Source organism: Ranitomeya imitator, chromosome 1, assembly GCF_032444005.1.
Source record: "Ranitomeya imitator isolate aRanImi1 chromosome 1, aRanImi1.pri, whole genome shotgun sequence".
NCBI lineage: Eukaryota > Metazoa > Chordata > Amphibia > Anura > Dendrobatidae > Ranitomeya > Ranitomeya imitator.
The window spans coordinates 1246741464-1246766448 of NC_091282.1; the positions used below are offsets into that span (position 1 = coordinate 1246741464).

General features: G+C 56.6%; 1 protein-coding gene across 3 annotated transcripts in view; it reads left to right on the plus strand.

Moving 5' to 3' along the window:
* Positions 1–2683: 2683 nt before the first annotated feature.
* DDRGK1 (DDRGK domain containing 1) overlaps positions 2684–24985 on the plus strand; it is a 40522-nt gene continuing 18220 nt past the window's right edge. For 2 of the 3 annotated variants that reach the window (XM_069745164.1, XM_069745166.1), the window contains exons 1-3: positions 2684–2799; positions 4248–4442; positions 5451–5572. In XM_069745164.1, the coding sequence (XP_069601265.1) occupies positions 2712–2799; positions 4248–4442; positions 5451–5572 (405 nt within the window). In that variant the 5' untranslated portion in view covers positions 2684–2711. The remainder of the gene's footprint in view (positions 2800–4247; positions 4443–5450; positions 5573–24985) is intronic. The other variant, XM_069745165.1, reaches the window with a different exon arrangement.

A 24985-nucleotide genomic window follows, 5' to 3' on the forward strand; every position in this document is an offset into this window, starting at 1 on the left:
ATATACAGGAGGAAAGGTGCTGACTGTGCAGTGTATATATACAGGAGAGGTGCTTTTCTGTTTTGAGTTTTTCTATGAAACAAAGACTTTTCTACATAAACAACGATGTTTGGTTTTGTGGCCCCAACAGATCTGTGCTACAAAGTAACAGGCGGCTCGGGCATTAATGAAGGACCTGATGCTGAATCCTTTCCACAAACCCTAATGACCCAATTAGTGCCCCGTCATTAGAAGCTCATTAAACACCTCCCTGTCCTGAGCAGTCATGTACAGTATGGGGGGATCCTGCAGCCACCCCCTGACTGCTCCATACCATACACTGCCCTCTGTCGCGCTCACTATTATCCTGTGCATTTCTCCTTCATCGTTACCCCATGTTACACTTGTCACCCCCCACTACAGAGTAGCAGGGCAGCCAATGTCACCCCCTCCCGGACCCTAATGGCAGCAGGAAATGTCTGCTCCTCTATTGGGTTGGAACCTGATTTAATCAAGGAATAATGTGGATTTGTTGCCGGTGGCTGCAGGGGAAGGGTTGAGTGATGCCATGTCCTTGGTGGGAGCAGTGGCAGCTGCTGGGACCTGGACAGAGACAACCAATGTTGCTGTGACTGCACAGTGTGATGTGGAGGAGAGAAGCTGAGACTCCGGAGCAGAAATCACCCACATGCCAGCACTGGGCAGAGTCCCTCCAGTAACCAGCCTGGGGCCACGGGGCCCCAACCTACAGCCCACAGCTCAGTTTTATCCATGGCAGCAGCTCCCCTTCCTCCTGGCATCTGGTTAACCCCATTTATGCGGGTCGGATTGTTATCTTTAAGGTTCAGCAATAACCTTCATACAGATGGGAAGGGGTTAAGCTTCTTACTACCCCACTGGTGCAGGTTTGGTGCAGCATGCATGTATTCTGGGTGAGCTGGGCGGCTACAGGCTGCACCCCACCAGCTGCTCCTCCAGACATCACCCACATTTTTAGGCAGCGGAGACAGACAGCAGCAGACTGAGCCACAACTGCAACCACTGCTGGATACCATAGCACTCACTCAGTCACTGGTAGGAGCTCTGGAATCTGCCTGATAAACTTCAGCACTGTCTGCAGCCACCCAGGGGGGAGAGCAGAGAACGTGCTCTCTCCGCCCACAATGTCACACTGGCTGCCTTCTGTTAACCCCTATGTGTGCCTGCCTGGCTGCACTCACTGAGTGAGAAGATGCTTGTGGCAGAGCTGGCACATAGGGGTTAAGAGAACGCAGCCAGTGTGACTTTGTGGGGGGAGAGAGCATGTTATCTCCTGCTCTGCTCTCCCAGCTGTATCTATGACAGCATGAGTGGGCCCCCCCCTCTCCCCAGGGCCCCGGCATTTGCCCGCTGTGCCGGGTGCTGATGCCGGCCCTGGTGCCGGCCCCCTGCTCTAGGCCCCGACACTTGCGATACTTACCTCTCTCGGTTACATTTTTTTACTATTGGTGCCGCATAGGCAGCATCAATACTAAAAAGTTAGGGTCACACAGGGTTAATAGCAGCGGTTACGGAGTGCGTTACCCACGGCATAACGCGGTCTGTTCCCGCCGGCATTAACCCTGTGTGAGCGGTGAGTGGAGGGGAGTATGCGGGCGCCGGCACTGACTGCGGGGAGTAAGGAGCGGCCATTTTCTTCCGGACTGTGCCCGTCGCTGATTGGTCGTGGCTGTTTTGCCACGACCAATCAGCGACTTGGATTTCCATGACAGACAGAGGCCGCGACCAATGAATATCCGTGACAGACAGACAGACGGAGGTGACCCTTAGACAATTATATAGTAGATGGAGCAATATATGGGGCTCATTATTCTGTATAGAGGACTATACTGTCCGGTTTCTGAGCTAATGTACAATAGATATCACTCATGTAATGTAAGAAGTGAAATCTTTGGCATTGTACTATACCTAGATTTCTCTGCCGTATAATAGTAATAAAATAACAATATAATAGTAATAAACTAACAACATAATAAAAATAATAATAAAAATATACTAACAATAATTTAATAGTAATAAAATAATAAAAATAATATAAAGTAATGTAATAATAAAATACTAACAATATTATAAAAGTAATAAAATAACAATACAATAAAAAATAATAATAGTACTATTAATAGAAATAAAATAACAATATATGAATTATTAATATTTGTCTTTACACTCCCCCCCACACCACAAATCACCACCCACAGCTCTAATGGATGAAAGCTCGGTGCACAGTGAGGCCCCGGACACGTCACGCTGTGTGTCGCTTCCCGCCATCTTTTTTCCGTCCTTCTTTTTTTTCCTCACTTTTTCCTTTCTGCACACGGACAATCTCACAACCAGGAGCCTGGAAAACAGAGCGCGCTACAACCACACACAAACATCACACGTCAGTTCTCCCGCCTGCCTCACTCTATTCTACACGGACGCCTGTGTACCATAAGATTGAGAGTGGGAGCGACCATTACTACTTTGTGGGGGGGGGGGATATTTCACAGATTCCGCCTCCTAGAGCTGCTATCTGCAACGAACGCCAAATGTATTTTATTTACAGCTTATTTTATTGTAAACTTGTGGAAGCTGAACGCTCTAAACATAGTTGTGACAAATCGTCCCCTCTGTTTGAAAACAAGTGGTTGCGTCCACGCGTTGTGTTGCCGGCCTGTGTGTGGGCGGGGCTTGGGGCAGTGACGTGTGCAGTGATGGACGCTGCGCTGTACGTGGTCGCCGCGGCGCTGCTGGCGGTCCTGCTCTTCTTTATCACCCGGATTAGGGGGCAGACAGAGCGAGGTGAGCGGCTCCCCGGGGTCACCCCGCGTTATATCCCGGCTCTGGGGATGTGGACAATTATATTGGGCGGCTCCAAACGTGGTTTCAGGAAGGGAGGTGACTGCGCCTTTAAGTTGTACCGCTGCAGTCAGTGATCGTGGCAGCGTGCTCCCAGTGTACGGCTCTTTCTGGGAAGTCATTTATGGCTTTATAGTGGGGTGATTTGTGTCAGGTGACTGATATTTCCGCATACAATTGTAGCGAAGGCTCAGCTGTGAGAAGTGTTAGCCTCTGGGGCGGCGTCTGACCTGTATAGGAGTGGGGACTTGACTGACAGATGCCAATCGGTTTCCATGGCGTCCAGGGGTCCGCTGCTTGCCCCCCTCCCCCACTGTGCCGCCATATGGGCACTTATATCAGGCCGGGCTTCTATGGATTCTCCCTATAAATCATCACAGGTTGGTTTTTAGTCCTAGAAGGGTTAATAAAAATAAAAAAAATTATACAAAAAAAAATCCCAAAAATGAAGTGAAGAATTTTCAGTCACAAACTCTTCACCAGATCAAAATAAAGAAAAAAAAAAAAAAAAAGAATATTTGGTGTCAAAATTCTGCTCAAAGTCATAAAATGAAAACATTGTGAAAAAAATAAATAAAAATAAAATGTAAATGCTGGAGTTCTCATTTATTGGTCACAACCTACGGCAGGATAAATAGAATAAACTGCAGAAAAATGTCGTCAATAAATCTACAAGACTATTCGTAAGAAAATGACAACACAAAATACATTTTTTTTTACAAAGTTCAGATGTTTTTAAAGAAAATAAATATAAATACAAAATAAAATATAAATAAAAAATGTTTTTTTAATTTCTTTAAATATTAGACAAAAAAGATAAAATAGTAAAAAAAAGAACAATAAACTAGAAGGGCGGGAAGAGTAATAATTAAAAAAAAAATGAAAAAAAAAAAATTAAAAATAGGAGGTGAGAGGTAGTCTGAAGAAAAATACCATAAAATGGTAAAAAAATAATGAAAAAAATAAATATACTGTATGTGTGTGTGTGTATATATATGCTTTTACCACACCGCTCCGTAAAACCTGAAAAACAATGGCGGATTTTTTTTTTTTTTTTTTTTTGGTTTTGTTATACTGCATCACAAATACATTTTTTTTGTGTTTTGAAAGTCAAAGAAAATATAAATGTAAAAATAAAAAATCCGCCCTCACCCCCCCACACGACAGTTCTGCCCCCAATTTGAGGACCCTAATAATGCCAAATATTGCATCAACCCACAAAAAAATAAAAATCTTTTGTTTTGCTTTCTGGGACGTTCCCGCCGTGTTTCTGAGGCTTTTCCCTCCTTTGGCGCGGATCACCCCCGCCCTAATATTTTTGCTCCTCCTTGACATCCGGTGGGTTTTCAGGTGACGTTTATTGATTATTTTACTTGATTTTTTCTTTTCAGCCGACCAGGAGCACGAGCAGAATGTGGTGGTGGCAGCGACGGCAGCAGCAGGGAGGCCGCGGCCTGTGCCAGAGCAGCGGGCGGATGGGATGCCGAGGAGGAGGATGAACCGCAGCATGCAGGCGCAGAGACGGGCGCAGCGCATGGAGGAGGAGCGAGAAGGTAACCGCCGGACTGGGCCCGACCGCCCCCGCTGTAAGTGCCACTGCGATCCTGCGGGATTGCAGGATGCCGATTGGTTGTGATGGCGCCTCTATAAAGCCCAGCGTATCGGCTGCCTTCGCACGTGAGCGGTAATTTTGCCGCCTTCCGCAGTATATACTACAAAACCGTCACAGGGGGACTGAAAAGGGAAGTATTAAAAATAAAAAAAATATCAAGATAAAAATAATAATCCTGTTATTGATCATTTTGTGTCTGTGTATATATATATATATATATATATATATATATATATATATATATATATATATGCACCAATGCCATAAAGGCCGCCCCCTGAGTTTTCTTTTAGAGCTCACGGACCTAGAGGGGTATATGGACCATAGAGGGGTATATGGAGAGATCTATGGTATATGGTTGGTCTGTAACTTTTCAGAATCCCTGGACTCACTGAGAACCATCATGGCTTCAATCTGAGAGGGATTGTTCTGTAGACGACCGTTCTCCTGCCGAACTTATCGGGGGCAGATTTACTAATTCCGTGTTAACCTTGTCCAAAACTGTGTCGGATCAGCGGCTCGTCCAGGCCCCTCGCCCTCTGTCGGGCCCCCTCGCCCTCTGTCGGGCCCCCTCGCCCTCTGTCGGGCCCCCTCGCCCTCTGTCGGGCCCCCTCGCCCTCTGTCGGGCCCCCTCGCCCTCTGTCGGGCCCCCTCGCCCTCTGTCGGGCCCCCTCGCCCTCTGTCGGGCCCCCTCGCCCTCTGTCGGGCCCCCTCGCCCTCTGTCGGGCCCCCTCGCCCTCTGTCGGGCCCCCTCGCCCTCTGTCGGGCCCCTCGCCTGTCAGGGGTCCTGCTGCATACTGAACTGCAGTTACCTCTGAGCCGGAGCACAGTCGCAGCCCCCGCAGCAGCTGACAGTACTGTGCAGCCCATCTTCCGCTGCAGCAGCCGGACACTTCCCCCTTTGGTGCCGCGCTGATTTGCACTTCTGGCATCTGAGCAGCGAGTCTCACATTTATGTATTTTTTTTCTTTGCTGTTTCCAGTCGCTGCAGAAGATGAGGCCGATGATGAGGAGTCGTCTCCAGCCGCGCAAACCTCGGGGAAGATCGGAGCCAAGAAACAGAAGAAACTGGAGGAGAAGCAGGCGAGGAAAGCTCAGCGCGAGGTCAGTGCTGGAGGATGATGGGAGCTCAGCGCGAGGTCAGTGCTGGAGGATGATGGGAGCTCAGCGCGAGGTCAGTGCTGGAGGATGATGGGAGCTCAGCGCGAGGTCAGTGCTGGAGGATGATGGGAGCTCAGCGCGAGGTCAGTTCTGGAGGATGATGGGAGCTCAGCGCGAGGTCAGTGCTGGAGGATGATGGGAGCTCAGCGCGAGGTCAGTGCTGGAGGATGATGGGAGCTCAGCGCGAGGTCAGTGCTGGAGGATGATGGGAGCTCAGCGCGAGGTCAGTGCTGGAGGATGATGGGAGCTCAGCGCGAGGTCCGTGCTGGAGGATGATGGGAGCTCAGCGCGAGGTCAGTGCTGGAGGATGATGGGAGCTCAGCGCGAGGTCAGTGCTGGAGGATGATGGGAGCTCAGCGCGAGGTCAGTTCTGGAGGATGATGGGAGCTCAGCGCGAGGTCAGTGCTTGAGGATGATGGGAGCTCAGCGCGAGGTCAGTGCTGGAGGATGATGGGAGCTCAGCGCGAGGTCAGTGCTGGAGGATGATGGGAGCTCAGCGCGAGGTCAGTGCTGGAGGATGATGGGAGCTCAGCGCGAGGTCAGTTCTGGAGGATGATGGGAGCTCAGCGCGAGGTCAGTGCTGGAGGATGATGGGAGCTCAGCGCGAGGTCAGTGCTGGAGGATGATGGGAGCTCAGCGCGAGGTCAGTGCTGGAGGATGATGGGAGCTCAGCGCGAGGTCAGTTCTGGAGGATGATGGGAGCTCAGCGCGAGGTCAGTGCTGGAGGATGATGGGAGCTCAGCGCGAGGTCAGTGCTGGAGGATGATGGGAGCTCAGCGCGAGGTCAGTGCTGGAGGATGATGGGAGCTCAGCGCGAGGTCAGTGCTGGAGGATGATGGGAGCTCAGCGCGAGGTCCGTGCTGGAGGATGATGGGAGCTCAGCGCGGGGTCAGTGCTGGAGGATGATGGGAGCTCAGCGCGAGGTCAGTGCTGGAGGATGATGGGAGCTCAGTGCTGGAGGATGATGGGAGCTCAGCGCGGGGTCAGTGCTGGAGGATGATGGGAGCTCAGCGCGAGGTCAGTGCTGGAGGATGATGGGAGCTCAGCACGAGGTCAGTGCTGGAGGATGATGGGAGCTCAGCACGAGGTCAGTGCTGGAGGATGATGGGAGCTCAGCGCGGGGTCAGTGCTGGAGGATGATGGGAGCTCAGCGCGAGGTCAGTGCTGGAGGATGATGGGAGCTCAGTGCTGGAGGATGATGGGAGCTCAGCGCGGGGTCAGTGCTGGAGGATGATGGGAGCTCAGCGCGAGGTCAGTTCTGGAGGATGATGGGAGCTCAGCGCGGGGTCAGTGCTGGAGGATGATGGGAGCTCAGCGCGAGGTCAGTGCTGGAGGATGATGGGAGCTCAGCGCGGGGTCAGTGCTGGAGGATGATGGGAGCTCAGCGCGAGGTCAGTGCTGGAGGATGATGGGAGCTCAGCGCGAGGTCAGTGCTGGAGGATGATGGGAGCTCAGCGCGAGGTCAGTGCTGGAGGATGATGGGAGCTCAGCGCGAGGTCAGTGCTGGAGGATGATGGGAGCTCAGCGCGAGGTCAGTGCTGGAGGATGATGGGAGCTCAGCGCGAGGTCAGTGCTGGAGGATGATGGGAGCTCAGTGCTGGAGGATGATGGGAGCTCAGCGCGGGGTCAGTGCTGGAGGATGATGGGAGCTCAGCGCGAGGTCAGTGCTGGAGGATGATGGGAGCTCAGCACGAGGTCAGTGCTGGAGGATGATGGGAGCTCAGCACGAGGTCAGTGCTGGAGGATGATGGGAGCTCAGCACGAGGTCAGTGCTGGAGGATGATGGGAGCTCAGCGCGGGGTCAGTGCTGGAGGATGATGGGAGCTCAGCACGGAGTCAGTGCTGGAGGATAATGGGAGCTCAGCGTGAGGTCAGTGCTGGAGGATGATGGGAGCTCAGCGCGGGGTCAGTGCTGGAGGATGATGGGAGCTCAGCGCGAGGTCAGTGCTGGAGGATGATGGGAGCTCAGCGCGGGGTCAGTGCTGGAGGATGATGGGAGCTCAGCGCGAGGTCAGTGCTGGAGGATGATGGGAGCTCAGCGCGAGGTCAGTGCTGGAGGATGATGGGAGCTCAGCGCGAGGTCAGTGCTGGAGGATGATGGGAGCTCAGCGCGAGGTCAGTGCTGGAGGATGATGGGAGCTCAGCGCGAGGTCAGTGCTGGAGGATGATGGGAGCTCAGCACGAGGTCAGTGCTGGAGGATGATGGGAGCTCAGCACGGAGTCAGTGCTGGAGGATGATGGGAGCTCAGCGCGAGGTCAGTGCTGGAGGATGATGGGAGGTCAGTGCTGGAGGATGATGGGAGCTCAGCGCGAGGTCAGTGCTGGAGGATGATGGGAGCTCAGCGCGAGGTCAGTGCTGGAGGATGATGGGAGCTCAGCGCGAGGTCAGTGCTGGAGGATGATGGGAGCTCAGCACGAGGTCAGTGCTGGAGGATGATGGGAGCTCAGCACGGAGTCAGTGCTGGAGGATGATGGGAGCTCAGCGCGAGGTCAGTGCTGGAGGATGATGGGAGGTCAGTGCTGGAGGATGATGGGAGCTCAGCGCGAGGTCAGTGCTGGAGGATGATGGGAGCTCAGCGCGAGGTCAGTGCTGGAGGATGATGGGAGCTCAGCGCGAGGTCAGTGCTGGAGGATGATGGGAGCTCAGTGCGGGGTCAGTGCTGGAGGATGATGGGAGCTCAGCGCGAGGTCAGTGCTGGAGGATGATGGGAGCTCAGTGCTGGAGGATGATGGGAGCTCAGCGCGAGGTCAGTACTGGAGGATGATGGGAGCTCAGCGCGGGGTCAGTGCTGGAGGATGATGGGAGCTCAGCGCGAGGTCAGTGCTGGAGGATGATGGGAGCTCAGCGCGAGGTCAGTGCTGGAGGATGATGGGAGCTCAGCGCGAGGTCAGTGCTGGAGGATGATGGGAGCTCAGCGCGAGGTCAGTGCTGGAGGATGATGGGAGCTCAGCGCGAGGTCAGTGCTGGAGGATGATGGGAGCTCAGCGCGAGGTCAGTGCTGGAGGATGATGGGAGCTCATCGCGAGGTCAGTGCTGGAGGATGATGGGAGCTCAGCACGAGGTCAGTGCTGGAGGATGATGGGAGCTCAGCACGGAGTCAGTGCTGGAGGATGATGGGAGCTCAGCGTGAGGTCAGTGCTGGAGGATGATGGGAGCTCAGCGCGGGGTCAGTGCTGGAGGATGATGGGAGCTCAGCGCGAGGTCAGTGCTGGAGGATGATGGGAGCTCAGTGCTGGAGGATGATGGGAGCTCAGCGCGGGGTCAGTGCTGGAGGATGATGGGAGCTCAGCGCGAGGTCAGTGCTGGAGGATGATGGGAGCTCAGCGCGAGGTCAGTGCTGGAGGATGATGGGAGCTCAGCGCGAGGTCAGTTCTGGAGGATGATGGGAGCTCAGCGCGAGGTCAGTGCTGGAGGATGATGGGAGCTCAGCGCGAGGTCAGTGCTGGAGGATGATGGGAGCTCAGCGCGAGGTCAGTACTGGAGGATGATGGGAGCTCAGCGCGGGGTCAGTGCTGGAGGATGATGGGAGCTCAGCGCGAGGTCAGTGCTGGAGGATGATGGGAGCTCAGCGCGAGATCAGTGCTGGAGGATGATGGGAGCTCAGCGCGGGGTCAGTGCTGGAGGATGATGGGAGCTCAGCGCGAGGTCAGTGCTGGAGGATGATGGGAGCTCAGCACGAGGTCAGTGCTGGAGGATGATGGGAGCTCAGCACGAGGTCAGTGCTGGAGGATGATGGGAGCTCAGCACGAGGTCAGTGCTGGAGGATGATGGGAGCTCAGCGTGAGGTCAGTGCTGGAGGATGATGGGAGCTCAGCGCGAGGTCAGTGCTGGAGGATGATGGGAGCTCAGCGCGGGGTCAGTGCTGGAGGATGATGGGAGCTCAGCGCGAGGTCAGTGCTGGAGGATGATGGGAGCTCAGCGCGGGGTCAGTGCTGGAGGATGATGGGAGCTCAGCGCGAGGTCAGTGCTGGAGGATGATGGGAGCTCAGTGCTGGAGGATGATGGGAGCTTAGCGCGGGGTCAGTGCTGGAGGATGATGGGAGCTCAGCGCGAGGTCAGTGCTGGAGGATGATGGGAGCTCAGTGCTGGAGGATGATGGGAGCTCAGCGCGGGGTCAGTGCTGGAGGATGATGGGAGCTCAGCGCTGGGTCAGTGCTGGAGGATGATGGCGGACGGTGATGGGAGCTCAGCGCGAGGTCAGTGCTGGAGGATGATGGGAGCTCAGCGCGAGGTCAGTGCTGGAGGATGATGGGAGCTCAGCGCGAGGTCAGTGCTGGAGGATGATGGGAGCTCAGCGCAAGGTCAATTCTGGAGGATGATGGGAGCTCAGCACGAGGTCAGTGCTGGAGGATGATGGGAGCTCAGCGCGAGGTCAGTGCTGGAGGATGATGGGAGCTCAGCGCGAGGCCAGTTCTGGAGTATGATGGGAGCTCAGCGCGAGGTCAGTGCTGGAGGATGATGGGAGCTCAGCGTGAGGTCAGTGCTGGAGGATGATGGGAGCTCAGCGCGAGGTCAGTGCTGGATGATGATGGGAGCTCAGCGCGAGGTCAGTGCTGGAGGATGATGGGAGCTCAGCGCGAGGTCAGTGCTGGAGGATGATGGGAGCTCAGCGCGTGGTCAGTGCTTGAGGATGATGGGAGCTCAGCGCGGGGTCAGTGCTGGAGGATGATGGGAGCTCAGAGCGAGGTCAGTGCTGGAGGATGATGGGAGCTCAGCGCGGGGTCAGTGCTGGAGGATGATGGGAGCTCAGCGCGGGGTCAGTGCTGGAGGATGATGGGAGCTCAGCGCGGGGTCAGTGCTGGAGGATGATGGGAGCTCAGCGCGAGGTCAGTGCTGGAGGATGATGGGAGCTCAGTGCTGGAGGATGATGGGAGCTCAGCGCGAGGTCAGTGCTGGAGGATGATGGGAGCTCAGCGCGAGGTCAGTGCTGGAGGATGATGTGAGCTCAGCGCGAGGTCAGTGCTGGAGGATGATGGGAGCTCAGTGCTGGAGGATGATGGGAGCTCAGCGCGAGGTCAGTGCTGGAGGATGATGGGAGCTCAGCGCGAGGTCAGTGCTGGAGGATGATGGGAGCTCAGCACGAGGTCAGTGCTGGAGGATGATGGGAGCTCAGTGCTGGAGGATGATGGGAGCTCAGCGCGAGGTCAGTGCTGGAGGATGATGGGAGCTCAGCGCGAGGTCAGTGCTGGAGGATGATGGGAGCTCAGTGCTGGAGGATGATGGGAGCTCAGCGCGAGGTCAGTGCTGGAGGATGATGGGAGCTCAGCGCGAGGTCAGTGCTGGAGGATGATGGGAGCTCAGCGCGAGGTCAGTGCTGGTTGATGATGGGAGCTCAGCGCGAGGTCAGTGCTGGAGGATGATGGGAGCTCAGCGCGTGGTCAGTGCTTGAGGATGATGGGAGCTCAGCGCGGGGTCAGTGCTGGAGGATGATGGGAGCTCAGAGCGAGGTCAGTGCTGGAGGATGATGGGAGCTCAGCGCGGGGTCAGTGCTGGAGGATGATGGGAGCTCAGCGCGGGGTCAGTGCTGGAGGATGATGGGAGCTCAGCGCGAGGTCAGTGCTGGACGATGATGGGAGCTCAGCGCGTGGTCAGTGCTGGAGGATGATGGGAGCTCAGCACGGGGTCAGTGCAGGAGGATGATGGGAGCTCAGCGCTGGGTCAGTGCTGGAGGATGATGGGAGCTCAGCGCGAGGTCAGTGCTGGAGGATGATGGCGGACGGTGATGGGAGCTCAGCGCGAGGTCAGTGCTGGAGGATGATGGGAGCTCAGCGCGAGGTCAGTGCTGGAGGATGATGGGAGCTCAGCGCGAGGTCAGTGCTGGAGGATGATGGGAGCTCAGCGCGAGGTCAGTGCTGGAGGATGATGGGAGCTCAGCGCGAGGTCAGTGCTGGAGGATGATGGGAGCTCAGCGCGAGGTCAGTGCTGGAGGATGATGGGAGCTCAGCGCGGGGTCAGTGCTGGAGGATGATGGGAGCTCAGCACGGAGTCAGTGCTGGAGGATGATGGGAGCTCAGCGCGGGGTCAGTGCTGGAGGATGATGGGAGCTCAGCACAGAGTCAGTGCTGGAGGATGATGGGAGGTCAGTGCTGGAGGATGATGGGAGCTCAGCGCGGGGTCAGTGCTGGAGGATGATGGGAGCTCAGCACGGAGTCAGTGCTGGAGGATGATGGGAGCTCAGCGCGAGGTCAGTGCTGGAGGATGATGGGAGCTCAGCGCGAGGTCAGTGCTGGAGGATGATGGGAGCTCAGCGCGAGGTCAGTGCTGGAGGATGATGGGAGCTCAGCGCGAGGTCAGTTCTGGAGGATGATGGGAGCTCAGCGCGGGGTCAGTGCTGGAGGATGATGGGAGCTCAGCAGGGGGTCAGTGCTGGAGGATGATGGGAGCTCAGCGCGAGGTCAGTGCTGGAGGATGATGGGAGCTCAGCGCGAGGTCAGTGCTGGAGGATGATGGGAGCTCAGCGCGAGGTCAGTGCTGGAGGATGATGGGAGCTCAGCGCGAGGTCAGTGCTGGAGGATGATGGGAGCTCAGCGCGAGGTCAGTTCTGGAGGATGATGGGAGCTCAGCGCGAGGTCAGTGCTGGAGGATGATGGGAGCTCAGCGCGAGGTCAGTGCTGGAGGATGATGGGAGCTCAGCGCGAGGTCAGTGCTGGAGGATGATGGGAGCTCAGCGCGAGATCAGTGCTGGAGGATGATGGGAGCTCAGCGCGGGGTCAGTGCTGGAGGATGATGGGAGCTCAGCGCGAGGTCAGTGCTGGAGGATGATGGGAGCTCAGCGCGAGATCAGTGCTGGAGGATGATGGGAGCTCAGCGCGGGGTCAGTGCTGGAGGATGATGGGAGCTCAGCGCGAGGTCAGTGCTGGAGGATGATGGGAGCTCAGCACGAGGTCAGTGCTGGAGGATGATGGGAGCTCAGCACGAGGTCAGTGCTGGAGGATGATGGGAGCTCAGCACGAGGTCAGTGCTGGAGGATGATGGGAGCTCAGCGTGAGGTCAGTGCTGGAGGATGATGGGAGCTCAGCGCAGGGTCAGTGCTGGAGGATGATGGGAGCTCAGCGCGAGGTCAGTGCTGGAGGATGATGGGAGCTCAGTGCTGGAGGATGATGGGAGCTCAGCGCGGGGTCAGTCCTGGAGGATGATGGGAGCTCAGCGCGAGGTCAGTGCTGGAGGATGATGGGAGCTCAGTGCTGGAGGATGATGGGAGCTCAGCGCGGGGTCAGTGCTGGAGGATGATGGGAGCTCAGCGCGAGGTCAGTGCTGGAGGATGATGGGAGCTCAGTGCTGGAGGATGATGGGAGCTCAGCGCGGGGTCAGTGCTGGAGGATGATGGGAGCTCAGCGCTGGGTCAGTGCTGGAGGATGATGGGAGCTCAGCGCGAGGTCAATTCTGGAGGATGATGGGAGCTCAGCACGAGGTCAGTGCTGGAGGGTGATGGGAGCTCAGCGCGAGGTCAGTGCTGGAGGATGATGGGAGCTCAGCGCGAGGCCAGTTCTGGAGTATGATGGGAGCTCAGCGCGAGGTCAGTGCTGGAGGATGATGGGAGCTCAGCGTGAGGTCAGTGCTGGAGGATGATGGGAGCTCAGCGCGAGGTCAGTGCTGGATGATGATGGGAGCTCAGCGCGAGGTCAGTGCTGGAGGATGATGGGAGCTCAGCGCGAGGTCAGTGCTGGAGGATGATGGGAGCTCAGCGCGTGGTCAGTGCTTGAGGATGATGGGAGCTCAGCGCGGGGTCAGTGCTGGAGGATGATGGGAGCTCAGAGCGAGGTCAGTGCTGGAGGATGATGGGAGCTCAGCGCGGGGTCAGTGCTGGAGGATGATGGGAGCTCAGCGCGGGGTCAGTGCTGGAGGATGATGGGAGCTCAGCGCGGGGTCAGTGCTGGAGGATGATGGGAGCTCAGCGCGAGGTCAGTGCTGGAGGATGATGGGAGCTCAGTGCTGGAGGATGATGGGAGCTCAGCGCGAGGTCAGTGCTGGAGGATGATGGGAGCTCAGCGCGAGGTCAGTGCTGGAGGATGATGTGAGCTCAGCGCGAGGTCAGTGCTGGAGGATGATGGGAGCTCAGTGCTGGAGGATGATGGGAGCTCAGCGCGAGGTCAGTGCTGGAGGATGATGGGAGCTCAGCGCGAGGTCAGTGCTGGAGGATGATGGGAGCTCAGCACGAGGTCAGTGCTGGAGGATGATGGGAGCTCAGTGCTGGAGGATGATGGGAGCTTAGCGCGAGGTCAGTGCTGGAGGATGATGGGAGCTCAGCGCGAGGTCAGTGCTGGAGGATGATGGGAGCTCAGTGCTGGAGGATGATGGGAGCTCAGTGCGAGGTCAGTGCTGGAGGATGATGGGAGGTCAGCGCGAGGTCAGTGCTGGAGGATGATGGGAGCTCAGCGCGAGGTCAGTGCTGGTTGATGATGGGAGCTCAGCGCGAGGTCAGTGCTGGAGGATGATGGGAGCTCAGCGCGTGGTCAGTGCTTGAGGATGATGGGAGCTCAGCGCGGGGTCAGTGCTGGAGGATGATGGGAGCTCAGAGCGAGGTCAGTGCTGGACGATGATGGGAGCTCAGCGCGGGGTTAGTGCTGGAGGATGATGGGAGCTCAGCGCGGGGTCAGTGCTGGAGGATGATGGGAGCTCAGCGCGAGGTCAGTGCTGGACGATGATGGGAGCTCAGCGCGTGGTCAGTGCTGGAGGATGATGGGAGCTCAGCGCGGGGTCAGTGCAGGAGGATGATGGGAGCTCAGCGCTGGGTCAGTGCTGGAGGATGATGGGAGCTCAGCGCGAGGTCAGTGCTGGAGGATGATGGGAGCTCAGCGCGAGGTCAGTGCTGGAGGATGATGGGAGCTCAGCGCGAGGTCAGTGCTGGAGGATGATGGGAGCTCAGCGCGAGGTCAGTGCTGGAGGATGATGGGAGCTCAGCGCGAGGTCAGTGCTGGAGGATGATGGGAGCTCAGCGCGAGGTCAGTGCTGGAGGATGATGGGAGCTCAGCGCGAGGTCAGTGCTGGAGGATGATGGGAGCTCAGCGCGGGGTCAGTGCTGGAGGATGATGGGAGCTCAGCACGGAGTCAGTGCTGGAGGATGATGGGAGCTCAGCGCGGGGTCAGTGCTGGAGGATGATGGGAGCTCAGCACAGAGTCAGTGCTGGAGGATGATGGGAGGTCAGTGCTGGAGGATGATGAGAGCTCAGCGCGGGGTCAGTGCTGGAGGATGATGGGAGCTCAGCACGGAGTCAGTGCTGGAGGATGATGGGAGCTCAGCGCGAGGTCAGTGCTGGAGGATGATGGGAGCTCAGCGCGAGGTCAGTGCTGGAGGATGATGGGAGCTCAGCGCGAGGTCAGTGCTGGAGGATGATGGGAGCTCAGCGCGAGGTCAGTTCTGGAGGATGATGGGAGCTCAGCGCGGGGTCAGTGCTGGAGGATGATGGGAGCTCAGCAGGGGGTCAGTGCTGGAGGATGATGGGAGCTCAGCGCGAGGTCAGTGCTGGAGGATGATGGGAGCTCAGCGCGAGGTCAGTGCTGGAGGATGATGGGAGCTCAGCGCGAGGTCAGTGCTGGAGGATGATGGGAGCTCAGCACGAGGTCAGTGCTGGAGGATGATGGGAGCTCAGCGCGAGGTCAGTGCTGGAGGATGATGGGAGCTCAGCGCGAGGTCAGTTCTGGAGGATGATGGGAGCTCAGCGCGGGGTCAGTGCTGGAGGATGATGGGAGCTCAGCGCGGGGTCAGTGCTGGAGGATGATGGGAGCTCAGCGTGAGGTCAGTGCTGGAGGATGATGGGAGCTCAGCACGAGGTCAGTGCTGGAGGATGATGGGAGCTCAGCGCGAGGTCAGTGCTGGAGGATGATGGGAGCTCAGCACGAGGTCAGTGCTGGAGGATGATGGGAGCTCAGCGCGGGGTCAGTGCTGGAGGATGATGGGAGCTCAGCGCGAGGTCAGTGCTGGAGGATGATGGGAGCTCAGTGCTGGAGGATGATGGGAGCTCAGCGCGAGGTCAGTGCAGGAGGATGATGGGAGCTCAGCGCGAGGTCAGTGCTGGAGGATGATGGGAGCTCAGCGTGAGGTCAGTGCTGGAGGATGATGGGAGCTCAGCGCGAGGTCAGTTCTGGAGGATGATGGGAGCTCAGCGCGAGGTCAGTGCTGGAGGATGATGGGAGCTCAGCGCGAGGTCAGTGCTGGAGGATGATGGGAGCTCAGCGCGGGGTCAGTGCTGGAGGATGATGGGAGCTCAGCGTGAGGTCAGTGCTGGAGGATGATGGGAGCTCAGCGCGAGGTCAGTGCTGGAGGATGATGGGAGCTCAGCGCGAGGTCAGTGCTGGAGGATGATGGGAGCTCAGCGTGAGGTCAGTGCTGGAGGATGATGGGAGCTCAGCGCGAGGTCAGTGCTGGAGGATGATGGGAGCTCAGCGTGAGGTCAGTGCTGGAGGATGATGGGACCTGAGCGCGAGGTCAGTGCTGGAGGATGATGGGAGCTCAGTGCGGGGTCAGTGCTGGAGGATGATGGGAACTCAGCGCGAGGTCAGTGCTGGAGGATGATGGGAGCTCAGTGCGAGGTCAGTGCTGGAGGATGATGGGAGCTCAGCGCGAGGTCAGTGCTGGAGGATGATGGGAGCTCAGCGCGAGGTCAGTTCTGGAGGATGATGGGAGCTCAGCGTGAGGTCAGTGCTGGAGGATGATGGGAGCTCAGCGCGAGGTCAGTTCTGGAGGATGATGGGAGCTCAGCGCGAGGTCAGTGCTGGAGGATGATGGGAGCTCAGCGTGAGGTCAGTGCTGGAGGATGATGGGAGCTCAGCGCGAGGTCAGTGCTGGAGGATGATGGGAGCTCAGCGCGAGGTCAGTGCTGGAGGATGATGGGAGCTCAGCGCGAGGTCAGTGCTGGAGGATGATGGGAGCTGAGCGCGAGGTCAGTGCTGGAGGATGATGGGAGCTCAGTGCGGGGTCAGTGCTGGAGGATGATGGGAACTCAGCGCGAGGTCAGTGCTGGAGGATGATGGGAGCTCAGTGCGAGGTCAGTGCTGGAGGATGATGGGAGCTCAGCGCGAGGTCAGTGCTGGAGGATGATGGGAGCTCAGCGCGAGGTCAGTTCTGGAGGATGATGGGAGCTCAGCGTGAGGTCAGTGCTGGAGGATGATGGGAGCTCAGCGCGAGGTCAGTTCTGGAGGATGATGGGAGCTCAGCGCGAGGTCAGTGCTGGAGGATGATGGGAGCTCAGCGCGAGGTCAGTTCTGGAGGATGATGGGAGCTCAGCGCGAGGTCAGTGCTGGAGGATGATGGGAGCTCAGCGCGAGGTCAGTGCTGGAGGATGATGGGAGCTCTGCGCGAGGTCAGTTCTGGAGGATGATGGGAGCTCAGCGTGAGGTCAGTGCTGGAGGATGATGGGAGCTCAGCGCGAGGTCAGTGCTGGAGGATGATGGGAGCTCAGTGCGGGGTCAGTGCTGGAGGATGATGGGAGCTCAGCGTGAGGTCAGTGCTGGAGGATGATGGGAGCTCAGCGCGAGGTCAGTGCTGGAGGATGATGGGAGCTCAGCGCGAGGTCAGTGCTGGAGGATGATGGGAGCTCAGCGCGAGGTCAGTGCTGGAGGATGATGGGAGCTCAGCGCGGGGTCAGTGCTGGAGGATGATGGGAGCTCAGCGCGAGGTCAGTGCTGGAGGATGATGGCGGGCGGTGATGGGAGCTCAGCGCGAGGTCAGTGCTGGAGGATGATGGGAGCTCAGCGCGAGGTCAGTGCTGGAGGATGATGGGAGCTCAGCGCGAGGTCAGTGCTGGAGGATGATGGGAGCTCAGCGCGAGGTCAGTGCTGGAGGATGATGGGAGCTCAGCGTGAGGTCAGTGCTGGAGGATGATGGGAGCTCAGCGCGGGGTCAGTGCTGGAGGATGATGGGAGCTCAGCGCGAGGTCAGTGCTGGAGGATGATGGCGGGCGGTGATGGGAGCTCAGCGCGAGGTCAGTGCTGGAGGATGATGGGAGCTCAGCGCGAGGTCAGTGCTGGAGGATGATGGGAGCTCAGCGCGAGGTCAGTGCTGGAGGATGATGGGAGCTCAGCGCGAGGTCAGTGCTGGAGGATGATGGGACCTCAGCGCGAGGTCAGTGCTGGAGGATGATGGGAGCTCAGCGTGAGGTCAGTGCTGGAGGATGATGGGAGCTCAGCGCGGGGTCAGTGCTGGAGGATGATGGGAGCTCAGCGCGAGGTCAGTGCTGGAGGATGATGGCGGGCGGTGATGGGAGCTCAGCGCGAGGTCAGTGCTGGAGGATGATGGGAGCTCAGCGCGAGGTCAGTGCTGGAGGATGATGGGAGCTCAGCGCGAGGTCAGTGCTGGAGGATGATGGGAGCTCAGCGCGAGGTCAGTGCTGGAGGATGATGGGAGCTCAGCGTGAGGTCAGTGCTGGAGGATGATGGCGGGCGGTGATGGGAGCTCTGCTTTACGTCACTGAATGGAGACCGTTCCACCCACAGGATAATACTCACTCATTCCTGCTGACAGCCTGCGCTTCGTTACAGTGTATCAGTATTGGTATTATCTGAGTTTCACACACTAGCAGCACCGATCCGTCTTCTTATTCTCTAGTCCTGACCAGAGCTGCGCTTATTTCTGCCCTAGCCCTGGCCAGAGCTGCCCTTTTTTCTACCCTAGCCAGAGCTGCCCTTATTTTTGCTCTAGTCCTGGCCAGAACTGCACTTATTTCTGCCCTAGTCCTGGCCAGAGCTGCCCTTATTTCTGCCCTAGTCCTGTCCAGAGCTGCCCTTATTTCTACCCTAGTCCTGGCCAGAGCTGCCCTTATTTCTACCCTAGACCTGGCCTGAGCTGCCCTTATTTCTGCCCTAGTCCTGGCCAGAGCTGCCCTTATTTCTACCCTAGACCTGGCCAGAGCTGCCCTTATTTCTACCCTAGTCCTGGCCAGAGCTGCCCTTATTTCTGCCCTAGTCCTGGCCAGAGCTGCCCTTATTTCTGCCCTAGTCCTGTCCAGAGCTGCCCTTATTTCTACCCTAGTCCTGGCCTGAGCTGCCCTTATTTCTGCTCTAGTCCTGGCCTGAGCTGCCCTTATTTCTGCCCTAGTCCTGTCCAGAACTGCTCTTATTTCTGCTCTAGTCCTGGCCAGAGCTGCGCTTATTTCTGCTCTAGTCCTGGCCAGAGCTGCGCTTATTTCTGCCCTAGTCCTGGCCAGAGATGCCCTTATTTCTACTCTAGCCCTGGCCAGAGCTGCCCTTATTTCTACCCTAGTCCTGGCCAGAACTGCCCTTATTTCTACCCTAGACCTGGCCAGAGCTGCCCTTATTTCTACCCTAGTCCTGGCCAGAGCTGCCCTTATTTCTACCCTAGACCTGGCCAGAACTGCCCTTATTTTTACCCTAGTCCTGGCCAGAGCTGCGCTTATTTCTGCTCTAGTCCTGGTCAGAGCTGCGCTTATTTCTGCTCTAGTCCTGGCCAGAGCTGCCCTTATTTGTACCTTAGTCCTGGCCAGAGCTGCCCTTATTTCTACCCTAGTCCTGGCCAGAGCTGCCCTTATTTCTGCCCTAGTCCTGGCCAGAGATGCCCTTATTTCTACTCTAGCCCTGGCCAGAGCTACCCTTATTTCTACCCTAGTCCTGGCCAGAGCTGCCCTTATTTCTACCCTAGTCCTGGCCAGAGCTGCCCTTATTTCTACCCTAGACCTGGCCAGAACTGCCCTTATTTTTACCCTAGTCCTGGCCAGAGCTGCTCTTATTTCTGCTCTAGTCCTGGCCAGAGCTGCCCTTATTTGTACCCTAGTCCTGGCCAGAGCTGAGCTTATTTCTACTCTAGCCCTGGCCAGAGCTGCGCTTATTTCTACTCTAGACCTGGCCAGAGCTGCCCTTATTTGTACCTTAGTCCTGGCCAGAGCTGCCCTTATTTGTACCCTAGTCCTGGCCAGAGCTGAGCTTATTTCTACTCTAGTCCTGGCCAGAGCTGCGCTTATTTCTACTCTAGCCCTGGCCAGAGCTGCCCTTATTTGTACCCTAGTCCTGGCCAGAGCTGAGCTTATTTCTACTCTAGTCCTGGCCAGAGCTGCCCTTATTTCTACTCTAGCCCTGGCCAGAGCTGCCCTTATTTCTGCCCTAGTCCTGGCCAGAGCTGCCCTTATTTCTGCTCTAGTCCTGGCCAGAGCTGCCCTTATTTCTGCCCTAGTCCTGGCCAGAACTGCCCTTATTTCTGCTCTAGCCCTGGCCAGAGCTGCCCTTATTTCTGCCCTAGTCCTGGCCAGAGCTGCGCTTATTTTTACCCTAGTCCTGGCCAGAGCTGCGCTTATTTCTACCCTAGTCCTGGCCAGAGCTGCCCTTATTTCTACCCTAGACCTGGCCAGAGCTGCCCTTATTTCTGCTCTAGTCCTGGCCAGAGCTGCCCTTATTTCTACTCTAGCCCTGGCCAGAGCTGCCCTTATTTGTACCCTAGTCCTGGCCAGAGCTGCCCTTATTTCTGCCCTAGTCCTGGCCAGAGCTGCGCTTATTTCTACCCTAGTCCTGGCCAGAGCTGCCCTTATTTCTACCCTAGACCTGGCCAGAGCTGCCCTTATTTCTGCTCTAGTCCTGGCCAGAGCTGCCCTTATTTCTACTCTAGCCCTGGCCAGAGCTGCCCTTATTTGTACCCTAGTCCTGGTCAGAGCTGCCCTTATTTCTGCTCTAGTCCTGTCCAGAGCTGCCCTTATTTCTACCCTAGTCCTGGCCAGAGCTGCCCTTATTTCTACCCTAGACCTGGCCAGAGCTGCCCTTATTTCTGCCCTAGTCCTGGCCAGAGCTGCCCTTATTTCTGCTCTAGTCCTGGTCAGAGCTGCCCTTATTTCTGCCCTAGTCCTGGCCAGAGCTGCCCTTATTTGTACCCTAGTCCTGGCCAGAGCTGCCCTTATTTCTGCCCTAGTCCTGGCCAGAGATGCCCTTATTTCTACTCTAGCCCTGGCCAGAGCTACCCTTATTTCTACCCTAGTCCTGGCCAGAGCTGCCCTTATTTCTACCCTAGTCCTGGCCAGAGCTGCCCTTATTTCTACCCTAGACCTGGCCAGAACTGCCCTTATTTTTACCCTAGTCCTGGCCAGAGCTGCTCTTATTTCTGCTCTAGTCCTGGCCAGAGCTGCCCTTATTTGTACCCTAGTCCTGGCCAGAGCTGAGCTTATTTCTACTCTAGCCCTGGCCAGAGCTGCGCTTATTTCTACTCTAGACCTGGCCAGAGCTGCCCTTATTTGTACCTTAGTCCTGGCCAGAGCTGCCCTTATTTGTACCCTAGTCCTGGCCAGAGCTGAGCTTATTTCTACTCTAGTCCTGGCCAGAGCTGCGCTTATTTCTACTCTAGCCCTGGCCAGAGCTGCCCTTATTTGTACCCTAGTCCTGGCCAGAGCTGAGCTTATTTCTACTCTAGTCCTGGCCAGAGCTGCCCTTATTTCTACTCTAGCCCTGGCCAGAGCTGCCCTTATTTCTGCCCTAGTCCTGGCCAGAGCTGCCCTTATTTCTGCTCTAGTCCTGGCCAGAGCTGCCCTTATTTCTGCCCTAGTCCTGGCCAGAACTGCCCTTATTTCTGCTCTAGCCCTGGCCAGAGCTGCCCTTATTTCTGCCCTAGTCCTGGCCAGAGCTGCGCTTATTTTTACCCTAGTCCTGGCCAGAGCTGCGCTTATTTCTACCCTAGTCCTGGCCAGAGCTGCCCTTATTTCTACCCTAGACCTGGCCAGAGCTGCCCTTATTTCTGCTCTAGTCCTGGCCAGAGCTGCCCTTATTTCTACTCTAGCCCTGGCCAGAGCTGCCCTTATTTGTACCCTAGTCCTGGCCAGAGCTGCCCTTATTTCTGCCCTAGTCCTGGCCAGAGCTGCGCTTATTTCTACCCTAGTCCTGGCCAGAGCTGCCCTTATTTCTACCCTAGACCTGGCCAGAGCTGCCCTTATTTCTGCTCTAGTCCTGGCCAGAGCTGCCCTTATTTCTACTCTAGCCCTGGCCAGAGCTGCCCTTATTTGTACCCTAGTCCTGGTCAGAGCTGCCCTTATTTCTGCTCTAGTCCTGTCCAGAGCTGCCCTTATTTCTACCCTAGTCCTGGCCAGAGCTGCCCTTATTTCTACCCTAGACCTGGCCAGAGCTGCCCTTATTTCTGCCCTAGTCCTGGCCAGAGCTGCCCTTATTTCTGCTCTAGTCCTGGTCAGAGCTGCCCTTATTTCTGCCCTAGTCCTGGCCAGAGCTGCCTTTATTTCTACTCTAGTCCTGGCCAGAGCTGCCTTTATTTCTGCTCTAGTCCTGGCCAGAGCTGCCCTTATTTCTGCTCTAGTCCTGGCCAGAGCTGCCTTTATTTCTACTCTAGTCCTGGCCAGAGCTGCCTTTATTTCTACTCTAGTCCTGGCCAGAGCTGCCCTTATTTCTACCCTAGTCCTGGCCAGAGCTGCCCTTATTTCTACCCTAGTCCTGGCCAGAGCTGCCCTTATTTCTACCCTAGTCCTGGCCAGAGCTGCCCTTATTTCTGCTCTAGTCCTGGTCAGAGCTGCCCTTATTTCTGCCCTAGTCCTGGCCAGAGCTGCCCTTATTTCTGCTCTAGTCCTGGTCAGAGCTGCCCTTATTTCTGCCCTAGTCCTGGTCAGAGCTGCCCTTATTTCTGCCCTAGTCCTGGCCAGAGCTGCCCTTATTTCTGCCCTAGTCCTGGCCAGAGCTGTGCTTATTTCTGCTCTAGTCCTGGCCTGAGCTGCGCTTATTTCCGCTCTAGTCCTGGCCAGAGCTGCCCTTATTTCTGCTCTAGTCCTGGCCAGAGCTGCGCTTATTTCTGCCCTAGTCCTGGCCAGAGCTGCGCTTATTTCTACCCTAGTCCTGGCCAGAGCTGCCCTTATTTCTACCCTAGTCCTGGCCAGAGCTGCCCTTATTTCTACCCTAGTCCTGGCCAGAGCTGCCCTTATTTCTGCCCTAGTCCTGGTCAGAGCTGCCCTTATTTCTGCTCTAGTCCTGGTCAGAGCTGCCCTTATTTCTACCCTAGTCCTGGCCAGAGCTGCCCTTATTTCTACCCTAGTCCTGGCCAGAGCTGCCCTTATTTCTGCTCTAGTCCTGGCCAGAGCTGCCCTTATTTCTGCTCTAGTCCTGGTCAGAGCTGCCCTTATTTCTGCCCTAGTCCTGGCCAGAGCTGCCCTTATTTCTGCTCTAGTCCTGGTCAGAGCTGCCCTTATTTCTGCCCTAGTCCTGGTCAGAGCTGCCCTTATTTCTACCCTAGTCCTGGCCAGAGCTGCCCTTATTTCTACCCTAGTCCTGGCCAGAGCTGCCCTTATTTCTACCCTAGTCCTGGCCAGAGCTGCGCTTATTTCCGCTCTAGTCCTGGCCAGAGCTGCCCTTATTTCTGCTCTAGTCCTGGCCAGAGCTGCGCTTATTTCTGCCCTAGTCCTGGCCAGAGCTGCGCTTATTTCTACCCTAGTCCTGGCCAGAGCTGCCCTTATTTCTGCTCTAGTCCTGGTCAGAACTGCTCTTATTTCTGCTCTAGTCGTGGCCAGAGCTGCGCTTATTTCTGCCCTAGTCCTGGCCAGAGCTGCCCTTATTTCTACTGGTCAGAGCTGCGCTTATTTCCGCTCTAGTCCTGGCCAGAGCTGCGCTTATTTCTGCTCTAGTCTTGGTCAGAGCTGCGCTTATTTCTGCTCTAGTCCTGGCCAGAGCTGCCCTTATTTCTACTGGTCAGAGCTGCGCTTATTTCTGCTCTAGTCCTGGTCAGAGCTGCGCTTATTTCCGCTCTAGTCCTGGCCAGAGCTGCGCTTATTTCTGCTCTAGTCTTGGTCAGAGCTGCGCTTATTTCTGCCCTAGTCCTGGCCAGAGCTGCGCTTATTTCTGCTCTAGTCCTGGTCAGAGCTGCGCTTATTTCTGCTCTAGTCCTGGCCAGAGCTGCGCTTATTTCCGCTCTAGTCCTGGCCAGAGCTGCACTTATTTCTGCCGTAGCTCTGGCCTGAGCTGCGCTTATTTCCGCTCTAGTCCTGGCCAGAACTGCCCTTATTTCTACTCTAGTCCTGGCCAGAGCTGCGCTTATTTCCGCTCTAGTCCTGGCCAGAGCTGCGCTTATTTCTGCTCTAGTCTTGGTCAGAGCTGCGCTTATTTCTGCTCTAGTCTTGGTCAGAGCTGCGCTTATTTCTGCTCTAGTCCTGGTCAGAGCTGCGCTTATTTCTGCCCTAGTCCTGGCCAGAGCTGCGCTTATTTCTGCTCTAGTCCTGGCCAGAGCTGCCCTTATTTCTGCCCTAGTCCTGGCCAGAGCTGCGCTTATTTCCGCTCTAGTCCTGGCCAGAGCTGCACTTATTTCTGCCGTAGCTCTGGCCTGAGCTGCGCTTATTTCCGCTCTAGTCCTGGCCAGAACTGCCCTTATTTCTACTCTAGTCCTGGCCAGAGCTGCGCTTATTTCCGCTCTAGTCTTGGTCAGAGCTGCGCTTATTTCTACTCTAGTCCTGGCCAGAGCTGCGCTTATTTCTGCTCTAGTCCTGGCCAGAGCTGCGCTTATTTCTGCTCTAGTCCTGGCCAGAGCTGCGCTTATTTCTGCTCTAGTCCTGGTCAGAGCTGCGCTTATTTCCGCTCTTGTCCTGGTCAGAGCTGCCCTTATTTCTGCTCTAGTCCTGGCCAGAGCTGCGCTTATTTCTGCTCTAGTCCTGGCCAGAGCTGCGCTTATTTCCGCTCTTGTCCTGGCCAGAGCTGCGCTTATTTCTGCTCTAGTCCTGGCCAGAGCTGCGCTTATTTCTGCTCTAGTCCTGGCCAGAGCTGCGCTTATTTCCGCTCTTGTCCTGGCCAGAGCTGCGCTTATTTCTGCTCTAGTCCTGGCCAGAGCTGCGCTTATTTCTGCTCTAGTCTTGGTCAGAGCTGCGCTTATTTCTACTCTAGTCCTGGCCAGAGCTGCGCTTATTTCCGCTCTAGTCTTGGTCAGAGCTGCGCTTATTTCTACTCTAGTCCTGGCCAGAGCTGCGCTTATTTCTGCTCTAGTCCTGGCCAGAGCTGCGCTTATTTCTGCTCTAGTCCTGGCCAGAGCTGCGCTTATTTCTGCTCTAGTCTTGGTCAGAGCTGCGCTTATTTCTGCTCTAGTCCTGGCCAGAGCTGCGCTTATTTCTGCTCTAGTCTTGGTCAGAGCTGCGCTTATTTCCGCTCTTGTCCTGGCCAGAGCTGCGCTTATTTCTGCTCTAGTCCTGGCCAGAGCTGCGCTTATTTCTGCTCTAGTCTTGGTCAGAGCTGCGCTTATTTCCGCTCTTGTCCTGGCCAGAGCTGCGCTTATTTCTGCTCTAGTGCTGGCCAGAGCTGTGTTCAAAAGTAATAGTTAGCGCTGTGCTGAATGAAACACCCACACTTACTTTCTGGCAGGTCAGAGCAATGAATTTGTATGAACTGTGCAGCTTTAGATGTGACTGGAGACCGCGCAGATTTCCTGTGACATGATTGGACGTCTGACACCA